At 37.3% G+C, this 14,347-nt stretch overlaps 1 protein-coding gene across 1 annotated transcript; it reads right to left on the bottom strand.

The window, feature by feature from the left end:
• Positions 1–1,735: 1,735 nt before the first annotated feature.
• Positions 1,736–4,536, bottom strand: LOC131303293 (cytochrome P450 78A7). The gene is made up of 2 exons (XM_058330092.1): positions 3,400–4,536; positions 1,736–2,572 (listed from the first exon to the last, which is right to left on the bottom strand). Exons 1-2 carry the CDS (start codon positions 4,387–4,389, stop codon positions 1,958–1,960), a joined length of 1,605 nt encoding a protein of 534 aa, XP_058186075.1. The 5' UTR covers positions 4,390–4,536; the 3' UTR covers positions 1,736–1,957.
• Positions 4,537–14,347: the final 9,811 nt, after the last annotated feature.

The raw sequence follows: 14,347 nt of genomic DNA, 5'->3' as shown, positions 1-14,347 counted from the left end.
CCTACAGTATGTCCGAAACTGCGCAGTTGAGCCTTTTTGCTCCTACAATCCTACAAATCTTGAAATAATATTTACCGATACCGGTTAGAGCTGATTTTTTACAGGGCCCTCCTAAAATACTATTTTAAAATTTACGAATATTTTTTTGCATTTTTTGTGGGACCCAAAATGAACCACATAAAAAATGTAGTAGATGATATAGTGATTTAGTGTAATCACTCGGATCAAGTGAGAGATTTCTCACTTTGTTAAAATGCGGGACTTTCATTTTTCGATCAAAATTTGAAAATCCGAACCGTTCAATGTGTTCAGAACGTGATTTTAAAGGTTCTCGCGAGAAATCACCAAAAAAAATGACCGGGACGGGCTTCAACCAAGCAGTTTTTTTGAACCGTTCAATGAAAACTGCTCGGATGAAGCCCTTCCTGGTCATTTTTTTTGTTGATTTCTCGCGGGGACCCTTAAAATCACGTTCTGATCACTTTAAGCGGCTCAGATCATCGAAATTCAATCGGGAAGAAAAGTCCCGCATTTTAATAAAATACGGGATCCCTCACCGGAACCTGACTGTTAGTGTAATATACCTAGACTTATTGATTTGTGTGTGGTTATAGCATTAATATTGTTAATCTCAGGTAAACCTGAGTAACAGGTCGGGTCGGATCGTGTTCGTGTCTTGTCAGTCGGGTTCGTGTTACAAACCACCCAACCCGAACCCGACCCATTTAGAATTTGTGTTTCTCGAGTCATGTCATTTTCGTGTCAGAAATGCTTAACCCTAACCAGTTAACTGCGTATACGATTCGTGTCGTGTTATTGTGTCTGTTGCTCAACTTTATATAGAATTACATATATACCATACATTATGTATATATGTTCGTGTTAATAGGTGACAGATTAATAACAGTGTTGGCCGTGTCAATTTCGTCTCGCGTGTTCAACCCGAATCCGACCCATTTAGAATTCGTGTTCTCGAGTCGTGTCATTTTCGTGTTAAAAATGTTAAACTATAACCCGTTAACTTCGTGTCCGATTCGTATCGTGTTATCGTATTTTATGTCCGTTGCCCAACTCTAATCTCAGATGCTGCATTTGCACTACAATATATTCTATCTTATGGAGGGAAAGCACCCTTTTGATATGGAATCAAAATTGAGGGTTGTGCATGGCATTAGATATTCTTTTCTACTACATTTATTGCATTTTGCATATTCATACCTATCCGTGCGGGTTGTGCATTGATTTGTTATTATCCTATATACCGGCTCGTTGTGCTGAGAGTTCGCGTATTGATTTGTTATTATCCTATCCCGGCAGGTTGTGCTAAGAGTTTTTAGCATTTTTTTTCTTTCTGTTCTTCTCTTTTGTTTTCCGGGGTACGCCCCCTTTAAAATTGTATATTACTTAACATTTTTTATATTTCAAACTGATTTACCAAAGTAAAAAACATTAAAGATTGACTCACTTAATTCCAACGCCAAAATTATCTCCACATCACTTTTCCCCCACAAGTCAAGCACTCCATTTTGTACATTACTGGCAGGGGTAAACATGAAAAAACCATGCTCCCCGCTCACGCATATCCTGTTTTTCGAACAACTTGTATTTCTTTAAAATCTTAAAACGCACTTGATGGGTGCACGAAAAAATAGCGTAAAATCGATCATATAAGTAGTGTGAGCAACCAAATTTACCATCCTAATACTTATCAAAAAAAAAAAATTTACCATCCTAATTATCGAGCTACTAGTATAATTCATTAAACCCCATCAAACCATTTGACTTGGTACTACTATTTAATTTACAAGCCAAAACACGTGCCAAGCCAATTTACTTCAGGTCCAAGAAAACCAAAACAATTCAACCAAATACTTAATACAAACATGTCAAATCCTAAACCTTAAAAAGAAAAACCAACAAGTAGCTTTTTCCCCTTGGTCAAACAAACAAAAACCCCCTAACACAAGACATTCCTTGCCACGGCCACAGCAGACAAGGGTTGCTTCATTTCGCAAGACAGCTTCAAAACCTCACCCAGGTCCACGGGGCTGGTCTCGTCCGGGACCCACTCGAAGTGGTGGACCAACTTGGCCACCCAGAGACCCACCGTCACCAGCCCAAGGTTCTTACCCGGGCAAACCCGACGTCCCGCCCCGAACGGGGCCAGCCTCAAGTCACCACCCCTGACGTCCACGTCGGCACCCTCCGAAAACCTCTCCGGCCTGAAAGCATGCGGGTCTGCCCACACGCACGGGTCGTGAGCGATGGCCCACATGTTGACCATGGCGGTCGTGTTGGCGGGAATGACCATGCCGTTGCTGAGCTGGACGTCCGACGTGGACAGCCGGGCCCACGAGAGAAGTGGGCCGGGTGGGTGGACCCTGAGGGTTTCCTTAATCACGGCCTGGAGGTAGGAGAGTTTGGCCACGTCTGCGTCGGTTAGAGTGTTCTTGGTCACAGCGGATTTTAGCTCTTCACGAAGCTTGGTTTGAATTTCCTGATGTAACACCAACTCGGCCATGACCCACTCGGTCAACAACGCTGTCGTATCGGTTCCTCGGAAAATCATTTCCTGCATCCCAAATCCCAATCAAGGTAGGTGAGTCAACTAAGTCAATAAAATCCGTAACAGATAAAACTGTGGATGCACTAGTTTTAGTTCATTAAAAAAAAAAACCACCTTCAGAGTTTACTTCAATTCCATCTTGACCCTCACACTTACAGATTATTTCATATGGCCCCTAAAACTACAAAAAAAAAAAATGTTTTGAATTGACCCACCACTTCACCCTCCGTCCGTTTGGAACACAAGGGAAATACTCCGTAAGAGAAAGGAAAGGAAAATGAATACTACAGTACTATTTTTCTATAGTCCTTCGTTTGGCTCATAGATGAAAAAGAAAAGCAAAGAAATTCAAGGAAAAACAATGAATGGTCAATTTCCTACTCTTTTCCTTCCCCTTGACTTCTAACATTCCAAATTATTTTCTTCACTTCTCTCTTCACCAACAAACACGAGAAAGTAAATTCTCTTTCTCCGTATAACCTAGCAAAGAATACCCTCATACTTCATAACCACTAGAGTTCTGATAACTAACGTAAAACATAATAGGGAATGTTCCACTACCAAATACATTATTCCCGATCGGCTTGGGTTGGGTTGGGTTGGATTTTAAGAGAGATTTTTAAGATATAGTAGAAAATTTGTAGGAGACCATGCCCAGAAGTTTTGTAACCCTAAAACATACAAAGCCAAAGGGGAATTTTACATTAATACTTCTTGGAAAATAAATAACATCCAAGGGGCAACATGTAATAATAATATAACTTCATAATAAGATAATAACCTTCATAAACATTTTTTTTATGATTAACTTTTTTTTTAAATAAAAATCATACCCATAAGACAGCGACCATGTCATCTTCGTGCAACTTCTCGTCACCCTCAAGAGAGAGCAAAACATCCACAAAATCATCATTATCAGAAACCTTCCTCGACCCACTGAGTCTGTGCTCCTCGATGATGACTCGGACGAGTTTCCTGACTCGAGGCACCAAAGCCTCGCACCGTTCCACCACGCGATACGGGTCGCAGAAATAGCGTAGCCACGGCACGTAATCCGACCAGTTAAACGCACCCAGCAGCTCGAACCCTTCCCTCACCATATCCCTCACCTCCTCGAGCTCGCCGCTATCATCCACCGGGTCGTAACGCTTGCCGAAGACGCTCCCCATGACGTTGTTCAGCGCCGCAAACTGCAAGTGCTTCCGTAAACTGACGGCGCCGTTGAGCGCTTGCTCGGTCGCTACGTTGCGCAGCATCACGGCGCAGTCTTGCTGGCGCCCGGGCTCGTGCGCTAAGATGCGCCGGGGCGAGAAGAGGTGGGAGGAAGCGATTCGCCGGAGGAGGCGCCAGTAGGTCCCGTTCGGGGCGAAGCCGATGGCTCGGCTGAACATGAGGCTCTTGGCCGACTGCTTGATGGGGCGGTCGGCGAAGGAAGGCGAGATCAGGATCTCGCGAGCCGTGCTGGGGTCGGAGGCGACGACGGCTGGGGTCGAGCCGAGGGAGAAAGCCATGAGCTGGGTGGCGTCACGGCTTCGAGCCATGGAAGCCAGAGAGCGGTGAGCCAAACCGCGGGAGAGAGTGAAGAGGCTGCCGAAGATGGGGAGGCCGCGGGGCCCGGGGATCGCGGTGGGGCCTTTTTTGTTGCGGCCGTTTTTCCAGGCTGTGCCCCCGGCGGCGAAGGCCCAGGTGAGGAGAGAGAGGCAGAGGAAGGATGTGAGGAGAGAGAGGATGGTGTAGGGGTCGAGTATGGTTTTGGAGCCGAGGAATGCTGGTAGTGTGAAAACCCACCAGTTTGTGTCCTTTGAGACGTAACCCAAATCCATTCTGGAGAGAGAGAGAGAGAGAGAGAGAGAGAGAGAGAGAGAGAGAGAGCTTTTTCTGAGAAAGAGCGAGGGAAGGGAGAGCGAGAGAGGGAAGGTAGGGAGTTTTGAGGGAGAGGGAGAGGTGAGGGGATGCAAAGAAGGTGCGGAGATTAAATAGGGAGCGAAAGAGTGATTAAGGCTAGTTTTTGGTGGTGGTGTGGTAGTAATTAGGGAGGAGATTAAATAGGGAGCGAAAGAGTGATTAAGGCTAGTTTTTGGTGGTGGTGTGGTAGTAATTAAGGAGTTTGGCTCCTTTCCAATCCTTCAATTTTAATCTAACGGCTAAGAATATAATATTGAACATAATTTATCTAAAGGATACGAGGATGAGCACACATAATTATTCTCCCCCCCCCCCCCCCCCCCCCCACACACACACACACACACACACACACACACTCTCTCTCTCCCTCCCCCATTCGCCGCCATTGACAATTTTGTTTTATACATAAGCTATTTCAACTACTGCTTCATCACTACTCCATCCGCTTTAAAATGTTTGTCCGGTCCGTAAAACTACAACTTAAAAATTATACATTTTATTCAAAAAAAATTTCAAACTTTTTAAACCAATCAAAAGATTTCATTGTACATAGTAAATTGTTTAAAAAAACCTGGAATTTTTCTTGAAAAAAATGTATTATTTTTAAGATCTCTTTTTACGAATCGGAAAAATATTTTGGGACGAGAGGAGTAGTTCACAATTTTGCCTTAGGAAAACATGGCCGCTAACTGATTTTTGTTGATCGGCTATGATGATTAAAGATTTGAGAGTTAGGGCTGGGGTATCGCAGGGAAGGGGTAGTGGGCATTAGTGATGGATTCATCAGAGGAGAGAAAAAGGAACGGAAGAGGCGAAAAACAATGGTGATGGCTAGTGGAGGGTTGGACGGAAATGGAGGAAAGGGGCAGTGATGGTGTTTGGAATAATGAAATGGAAGTGAAAATATTCGGTGTTTCGCTGGATGACAAGGATTATGTGTCCATTAATAATCTTGGCCATTAGATTTTATAATTGCCATGTGTCGCCTTATTAATAGGACTTGAGGATCCTCCAATCCATGAGGGATTGGAGAGGAGCCAAACACGTAATTAGGATTAGGTTTTCGTTAAGTGGGGCTATTTATTTGGAGGTTGTGGAAATTTGGAGAAAAGAAGAGAAAATGTTTAAAAAGGAGATGATCCGATTTCGTCCATTCATTTGAGCAAATTAATGGTTCAGATTTTAGAATGATTGTTCGTCGGAAGAATAGTCCGTTAGATTTTTTTGGTGGGTTTCGGCCAAAAATCAATTGTTAATAGAGAGATGCTACGTACACTATCATCTATCCACTACACTATCCATTACATTTTTTATGAGGCTCACCTCGGCTCCCAAAAAAATATAGAAAAATATTTATAAATTTTAGAATAATATTTTATGGGACCCTGTAAAAAATCAGCTCCAAAGAATATCGGTAAGTATTATTTCTTGATTTGTAGGGACGAAACTGTTTAACTATACAGTTTTGCTCCTACGAATCAAGAAATAATACTTACCGATATTTGTTAGAGCTGATTTTTTATAAGACCGCATAATATATTATTTTAAAATTTATGAATATTTTTCTGTATTTTTTTGGGGCCTAATGTGAGCCCTATAAAACATGTAGTGCATAGTGTAGTGCACCTAGACTTATTGTTGTTAGTAGGTGGAGTAGCCTTCTAAGATATTTATTAACCAAGATTGAGAGATTTAATATGAGAATGTAGGATAATGTCTAGCACTCTCCCTCGTGCCCGGATGCACGTGGAGGTACGAGTTGAATAGACAAGGACATTTGACTCGGGTAACGTACGTAGTCTCTATCACGTGAGGTTAGATCACCCAAAAAATAGCTCTGATATCATATTGGATTTTTTAGGAGGGTTTCAACTTAGCTAAAACTAATGGAGTAGCTCTGATTTTGTTGCACTTTCTTGGGTGACTTTAGATGAATTGACGAAAGATTGGGGATAAAGTCCAATACGGCGAATAGTATTTCAACAAAATCTATCTATTAAAAACACTTTTAAATGGCCAAAATTATATGTATTTCTCTCTATCTCCAAAAGGAAAAGATAGAGAGAGCTGGGAGAAAAATTCACTGTTCGTTCCTCTCTACTTTTTTCTTGTTTCTTCCTATTTTTACATTGCGAACCAACAAGGAAAGGAAATTTTTTTCACATTTCTCTTTCTTTCCACATATTCCAAACACACAGTTAAGATTGTGGGAAAGGATCAGATGTGAACAAAGACGTACCTAAAGGATGTAGAAGAGAGTAAGCTAGAAGATGGGAGTGAGTATTGAGGGGAATGGTGATATAAGAGCATCTCCACATTTCTTGCTCTTTCACTAAAAAAATGCATCTCCAGGAGACTCTCTCCAGCCCAATATTAGAGAAAAATGGCGAGAAAACCGGTGAAATCACATACCCAGGAGACTCGCTCCAGCCAAGCTAATTTGCTTGGGAGTTACAGTACCTCGCTGGAACCTGCGAGGTACGGATCACTCGCCCCAGAGTATTTTACTCTTTTCTACTTGCCGGACTGCTGGAGCTTTTGAAATCGACAGAACACTCGCTCCAGAGGTACGGATAATCTCCAGATCTGGTTTGTGGGATTTGAGAGAAGAGGATTTGTGGGTTTCGGTTTCAGTTAGAGAGAGAGATAGAGAGGTGGGTTTCACCTCCATCTAGAACACAGAAGTTTGAACGTCGGTGCCAGAGCCGGAGACGGAGAACTGTGGTGACGGTGAGATATGGGTTGTATGAATATGGAATAGATGCGTATATGTGTGTGCGGAGTAATATTAATGGGTTTGAAGAGACTAAAAAAGCTAGGCTGTTGGGTAGTGCAAAAATTTAAGAGTTAGCTAAACCAGAATAATGCACTTTTTCTAGCTAATTTACTTAAAATTTTGTTGAGTGTACTGGAGATATTCTAAGATGGAGTCATCCGTGTTAAAAATAGGAGGTGTAAATGTTAATTAGTACTCCAAATCTATGTAACAATGATATATTGAGATTGTTTAGATTTCAAGTGTGTTTAGTTTGACATCTTGTTTGCTTTATTTTTTTTCAAATTTCATTGGATCCTGGACACAAATTTAACTTCAAATTCTAGCATATATATTTGAATAATAAATAAAGAAATAAGACATCAAACCAAACAAATTCTTAGGCATCGTTTTAGTGGTAATGTTATGTGTTGGTCTTGTCTTTCGGAACGAAGAATGATTCATACACCAATAGCATACTGAATGTATCTTTCGAAATGATTCGGAATGAAGAATGCTACATACACCGATAGCATACTGAACGTACACATGACATTACCACTAAAACGATGCCAAAGGCGATTTTAGTCCATTAAAATTGATGCCTTTTATTCGTTGTCTATACACTTTTTCCTTTTTGAATAGGTCATGCCGCTCATAAAATACTGAAAAATGAAACTTGCAAAATACTCTAGGCTCTCGTTTTCATTTGTAAAAATTTGTCATAAATTTGTAGTCGTTACTTCCACTAATAAAACATTTAAAATCTTCGTGTTTGCTCAATTTTTTTTTCATAGGCAACAAAATTTTATTAAGAAATTCGACAAATAGTACATCGAGGAAAGACCAAATACGGACCATAGAGAAAGAAGTACCATACAAGCCTACAGAAAAAAAGAAGAAGAAGAAAGAAAATACATTCAATTCTATAGTACTATCACGCAATCTAGCTTGTAAAACCAACCAATTGTGATGAGTTGTTTCTTTCCATTACTATATATATTTTATTCTTCTCAAAAATACTTGCTAGTACTAATTTTAGAATCCATTTACTTTATCCGGAAAAACTTTTTAATGCCTTGTTTGCCTCACTATTCTACTTAAAAAATATTTCTCAACTCAATTATTACTCTTATTTCTCTCTCTAACTTATCAATTATTACTCTCATTTTTCACTCTATCTCTATCCACTTTTTATCTCTTTCTCAAATCGTTACTCTCATTTCTCTCTTCACTCATTATTCAAAAACACTATTTAAATCACAAACCAAACAAAACATTAAAAGATCGATTAGATCAGCTTTCTTTGAAATCATGATATCTTTTTTTGTCAAAAAAATCTGAGCTCACGGTAAGGACTTGTTTATTTGAAGCGTTAGAAGATGTAACTGGAAAAATGTGGTGCCCCCTAAAAATTGGTTTTGTCGCGGTCATTTTGGACAGGATGAGATTGGTGATATCTCACCACTGTAAAAGATATGAAATTCTATATGATGTGAGATATGTGATTACCAATATTTTTTTTTTTGATGTTCCTGTTTTGTTTTTTTTCAATTTTTTTGTGAGAATTTGAATCAAAATCAAATTTAAAAAAATTCACGCCATATTTTCAACCAAATAAACACCTATTAATTTATTTTTTCGCTTTTGTTGGTTCTGCGTCAAACTTTAATGTAATATAAGTTCGTCTTAATGGGAGGAATCAACAAAAGTAAAAAAATTACGACTTTTACACATTTATTCTTAAAATATCCAAGAAAGGCCCAAAAAGATTATATTTTTATTTTTCATGAATATTTCCAAAAAAAAAAATGTAAAATCATACTTTTTTATTTTGTTTTTTATTTTTTTCGTCAAGAAAAATCATTAGTACATTAAAATTTGATGCAAAATTAATAAAAACAAAAAAAATTAAATAAAAATAAAATCAAAAAATTCTGATATACAACTTTTTGATTAGCGAAAACTTCTGTAAGCGCACATGAACCAAGGGTCTAAGGGCGTTAGGCAATGAAAATTAACCTTGGACGGCGCAGGTTCAGAGTATTAATGAGACAAACCATAGATTCTCATTGTTAAAAAACGACGTGCTAAATCATGGAGAGAGAGAGAGAGAGAGGTGTCTCGTGAAAGGAAGCGTGATGTGGAAAGCTCAGGAAACGCTTGCTGTTCAAGTAATGCATTGAGAGCTGTGACGATCTGAATATGAGAGAGAGTGTGTGGAAGATTATCGGAAAGAGAAAAATGAAAAAATTAGTCCTAAGGCCATCCACAGTGGTATAATCAAAAAAGGATAACCAAAAGTTGACACATCAGCTTTTGATTATTCACTTAAGAGGTTGCTAAGTTTAACAATGTTAAGCTTCACTATGGTCACTTTTAGTTCATAATCAAAATATGGGGTTCACTACAATTTCACTCTCTCTCCTTCTCTGTTTCTTGTCATTCACTTCCCTCTATTTGCATTTTTTATGGGTTAAAATATATCGATTCCTTCTCTTAATTTTGAAAAAAAAATCGATGACTTTCTTCCCTCATATTATGATTTTTCCTTTTTTTTTTCTTTTTTTGGAGGGGGGGTTAGAAACAGGAAAGAAGAGTGAAACACCTTAATCCGGCGACGATGTGTTGAATTGTAGATGATCGAGAGATATGATTTTCACTTTTGAAGGAAAAAAAAGAGAAATAGTTTGTTGGCGAAGTGAAAAAGATATAAAGTAGGCGAAAAAGCTTGGCTACATAAAAATTTTATTCTTCAATTTTATTTTTTAATTAAAAAAAAGAGTATGCGAAGAAAAGAAGAAGAAAATATTAGTTGAAACACGTGTATACAAATTTTGGAACTAGTTAACATATGTGGTGTAGGATCCACAAATTTTGATTATTGAAAAAGGTTGCTAGTTTTGATTATCCAAAGCCCAAAGTTTGATTATTTCTAAGGATGTTGTTAAGTTTGATTATACCATTGTGAGCAATTTTTTGCACCAATATTGTTAACTTTAAAAACAATTGGCATTTGATTATACCACTGTGGATGGCCTAAGAGCATCCACAATGTAATAATCAAAATTAAAAGGTTGCTAAAGTTAGTAATGTTTGCTCAAAAAAGTATTTACATTGTAATAACCAAACTTAGCAACCTCTTAGCAACTTATTAAATTTTGACCTTTGAATAATCAAACTTAACAACTTTTACCAATAACCAAAACTCAATAATCAAACCCAATAACCAAATTCAAAACTAAAAAATTAAAAAACACCTCACATTACTCATCGAGACGAATAATTTGGTGTGGTCGGATGCGTGATTAGAACTCGTTTGCAATTGGACATAGATGCATTGCGTATTGTGGGGAATTTTTTTTATAGGGATACAAAAACAACCAATGTGAAGATCAAGTTTATTAGGTTTGATTATAAACTAAATGGATAATCAAATGCTGACGTGACACATTTTGGTTATCGATTTTGATTATTCCCATTGCGGATGCTCTAAGAGCTTGCTTGTATAGAGTCAAAAGAGGAGTGAAAATAAAGGAGGAGGTAAAAGGAGTGGGTCTGATCATAGTTCTGAATACTGTTTCGGACAGAGTACCGGTTTTTCTACTGGTACGGTACGTACCGTTTCGGATTTACCGCAACTACAATATATATAATAATTATATATAATTATAATTCAAAAAAATCCCCCATATCATACAATTCATCATAAAATATCTCTAGTCCCACATTGCTTAGTTACAAAACTCTTTTTCACTTTAAATGACTTTGCACATTAGTGAACTTGTGAATGAGAACCAAGAGGTCTCGCGCGCTCGGGAAAATGTGCTGTGGCCGAAGACAATTTGGAAAAACTGATTCGAAAACCAATTAACCGGGTGCGCGTCACGGGTTATTCGCGCGCAGGGGGGGTGCAAATCCTAGATTTGAGCCTCGCGCACGTAATATGGTTAAGCTCACGTTTTGCTAAAATTCTAAAAAAAATTTATTATTTTTTTTGGGAAAAAAAAATCTTAAACATTTTTTTTTCCTTTTTTTGACCAAAAATAATAACAAGACCGGAAAAAAAAAAATGCAAAATCTCGGCCAGAATTTTCGGTACGCTGGTACCGCCCGGTATTTTCCGAAATGACCGGTATCGGCCGGTATTGACCGGTATTTGGTCCGGAACGGTATTGGGGAGTTAGAGTACCGATTTCTCTTAAATTCGGTACGTACCGGTCGGTACGGTACGGGATTAATAACTATGGGTCTGATGGTTTTGCCGCTGCTTGGATGTACCATTTGTTCCCCTCATTTTTTTTCCTCCGTCCATCATTTTCACGCGTACGAGGGTTTTAGCCGTGAAACTTTTGGGCGGCCCTAGGGTTGCCCAAATTTTATCCAGCTGTAGAGGGGTGAAATTTGGACGAAATCACCCTGCTTATCTCCTTTTTCCAACTCGAAAACTCCTTATTTAGTGTTAGGGCTTTCTTAGGGTGCTAATTGAAAGGTTTTAGAGCCAAAAATTCATTATGACCATTTAAGATAAAATGATCAGAAAATAAGATCTTCGCACTGGTTCAAACGGATTGAAAATCGAAACACTTAATTTTTTAACTATATTTTTTAATATATATAAATGGTGTAAAAAAATAAGTGTTCTAATTTTCAATCCGTTTGAACTGGTGCGAAAATCTTATTTTTCTGATCATTTTATCTTAAATGGTCATAATGGATTTTTGACTCTAAGGCCTTTCAACGAGCACCCTAAGACTCCTTATTTAATTTCAGGGCTATCTTAGAGTGCTCATTGAAAGGCCTTAGAGCCAAAAATTCATTATGATCATTTAAGATAAAATGATCAAAAAAATAAGATTTTCGCACCAGTTCAAACGGATTGAAAATTAGAATACTTATTTTTTACACCATTTATATATTAAAAAATATAGTTAAATTTTTTTTTTAATATAAATTTTTTAGAATAGACATTTTTTAATTAATTTATTTTTGTATACTTCCAATTGTCCAAAATTTATTAAATATATTGATTTTGAAATTTATATACTTATTTTAATACATAATCAAATTTAACACTGAACATGAGCAAAATAGTCATTTGACAGATTTTTCCATCATCCACCCCTTCTTATCCCCCTATTTTATAAACCATCCAAACGAAGTCAAATTTTATCTCCCCTCTATAAACATCAAATCGACGCGGGCCAATCCATCAAAATTAATACCCCCAACTATCTTTTTTTTTTTTTTTTACATTTGTTAGTTTTGCGATAAAATTTTGAAAATTATTGATTCGTCTTAACGAGAGAAATCGAAAAAGTAAGAAAATGTATCAGACAAACAAAAGTCAAAAAGTGGACAAATAAAATGAGAGGGAGGTAGTACCATTTAGTGAAAACAACTTTAGGCCAATTTTGGCTTATTTTTGTTGTCTTTATTTATTTTTTTGCGATTTTAGTTTTGCATCAAACTTGTGTGGATTATTGATTCATTTCGACGAGAAGAATCGAAAAGTAAAAAATTATGATTGAAACTCATAATTTTTTGAATAAAGTAAAAATAAGAAAAAATAGTTTGACGCGAAAGAAACAAATGTGAACAAAAATTAAATAAAGAAAAAAATAAGCCACTGAATATGATTTTTTTTGCCAAAATAGACACATAATTTCATATTTAATATGTGTCTTATTTGATAGATCTCATCAAGTAGATTCTAAAAATATAAATTTTACAAGAAATGGTATATACTAAAATATATTGAATTTTAAAATTTGAAATGCAAAAAGTAACAAAGTATTCACATCAACATGTGTCAACATCAACCACATGCTTAATATGTTATCCACACGCAAAAGACCTATAAAAAGAATAGTAAAACAAAAGGGGTTGGAACAAGACAAGCCCCCAAAAGTGGGGGTCGTCAGTAATTTCTTGTAAATTCAAACATTTTGAGTTCAAAACTTGACAACTTCTTGGCAAATAGAGAGAAATATCTAGTAAATCCCTTAGTTCCGGCATGGATAACGTTCTTTGACCAGACCGAAGAGGTCAGGGAATCATCGAAATGCGTGTAAGCTGGTTCAGACACCCTTGGTGAGAACAAAAAAAAAACGTAAGTCTACCTGACCTTAAAATGTTGCTATCTGGTACGGATTTTGCCTTAGACAAATCACAGAAGAGATCAGCCTATTGGTTAGCGGACTATTGGTCCAAGTTTGAATTTCGAAGTCTCATTTTGCATATTTTCTCCTTTCTTCCATATCGTATGTTTGTTGAAATGTTGGGCAGTTTTTCATTCGTGTTATACGTGCTTCTTTGGTGTAGTTATGAAGGAATGTATATGCACTTGCTAATTCATATGTTACACATTTTGTAAGGCTTGATGGTACGCAGGTCTCCACACTTGTTACGACTTCTTATATATGTACGTAAATGCCCTTGTACATATATACATACACCTAATATGTGCCAATATATAAACATTTATATAAATGCCCTTATATATACACACACAAAAAAAAACATTAAAAAAATTTGAGTTCGGAGAAAAATCGAACAGAACTGGTCTCCATCAGGTACGGCTATGGTTTACATGAGTGGAAATCAACTGAGTTTCGGTTCGGTTTCGGTTAAATTTTGGAGTTTGGTTTTGAATTTGACTGGAACCCGTGCCTCAACAAATATTGTCATCTGTTGCGCTAAGACTTTTTGCAGAAGTTTCTTTGCTCTATACATTTAATAATTCTGATTACTGATTTTCTATACTTAGTTCTCGAAGCAAGTGTAGTAGAAAAAATAAAAAGAAGAAGTAGGAGAGAATCGGGAACGCGGTAATCACAATTAGAGAAAATTGGTTTTGACACTCCACCTTCACCTTCAGCCATTGGCGCTTGATTTTTTATTTGAAATTACAACAATACTCTTTTATTTGCGAGAAAGTGGATGAACACTAACAGAATAGAAGGGTATTATTGTAATTTCAAATAGAAAAACAATAAAAAGTGGAGTGCCAATAAGTAAAGGTAGAGTGCCAAAATCATTTTCTTTAAATTAAAGAGAATTATGTACGTTAATTACAACAATGAACAAAGCTATGTAAAAATAATCTGTCCATTCATTGT

The sequence above is a fragment of the Rhododendron vialii genome, chromosome 10a (genome assembly GCF_030253575.1).
Source record: "Rhododendron vialii isolate Sample 1 chromosome 10a, ASM3025357v1".
In the NCBI taxonomy this organism is placed as follows: domain Eukaryota; kingdom Viridiplantae; phylum Streptophyta; class Magnoliopsida; order Ericales; family Ericaceae; genus Rhododendron; species Rhododendron vialii.
This window is presented reverse-complemented; position numbering and strand designations above follow the sequence as displayed.

What these genes read in the sequence shown, in the direction of transcription:
- LOC131303293 (XM_058330092.1), bottom strand. Translation starts at nt 4,389, where the DNA reads ATGGATTTGGGTTACGTCTCAAAGGACACAAACTGGTGGGTTTTCACA. An exon ending in ACATGGTCGCTGTCTTATGG is followed by an intron (nt 2,573 to 3,399) that starts GTATGATTTTTA and finishes TTTGGGATGCAG; the next exon opens with GAAATGATTTTCCGAGGAAC.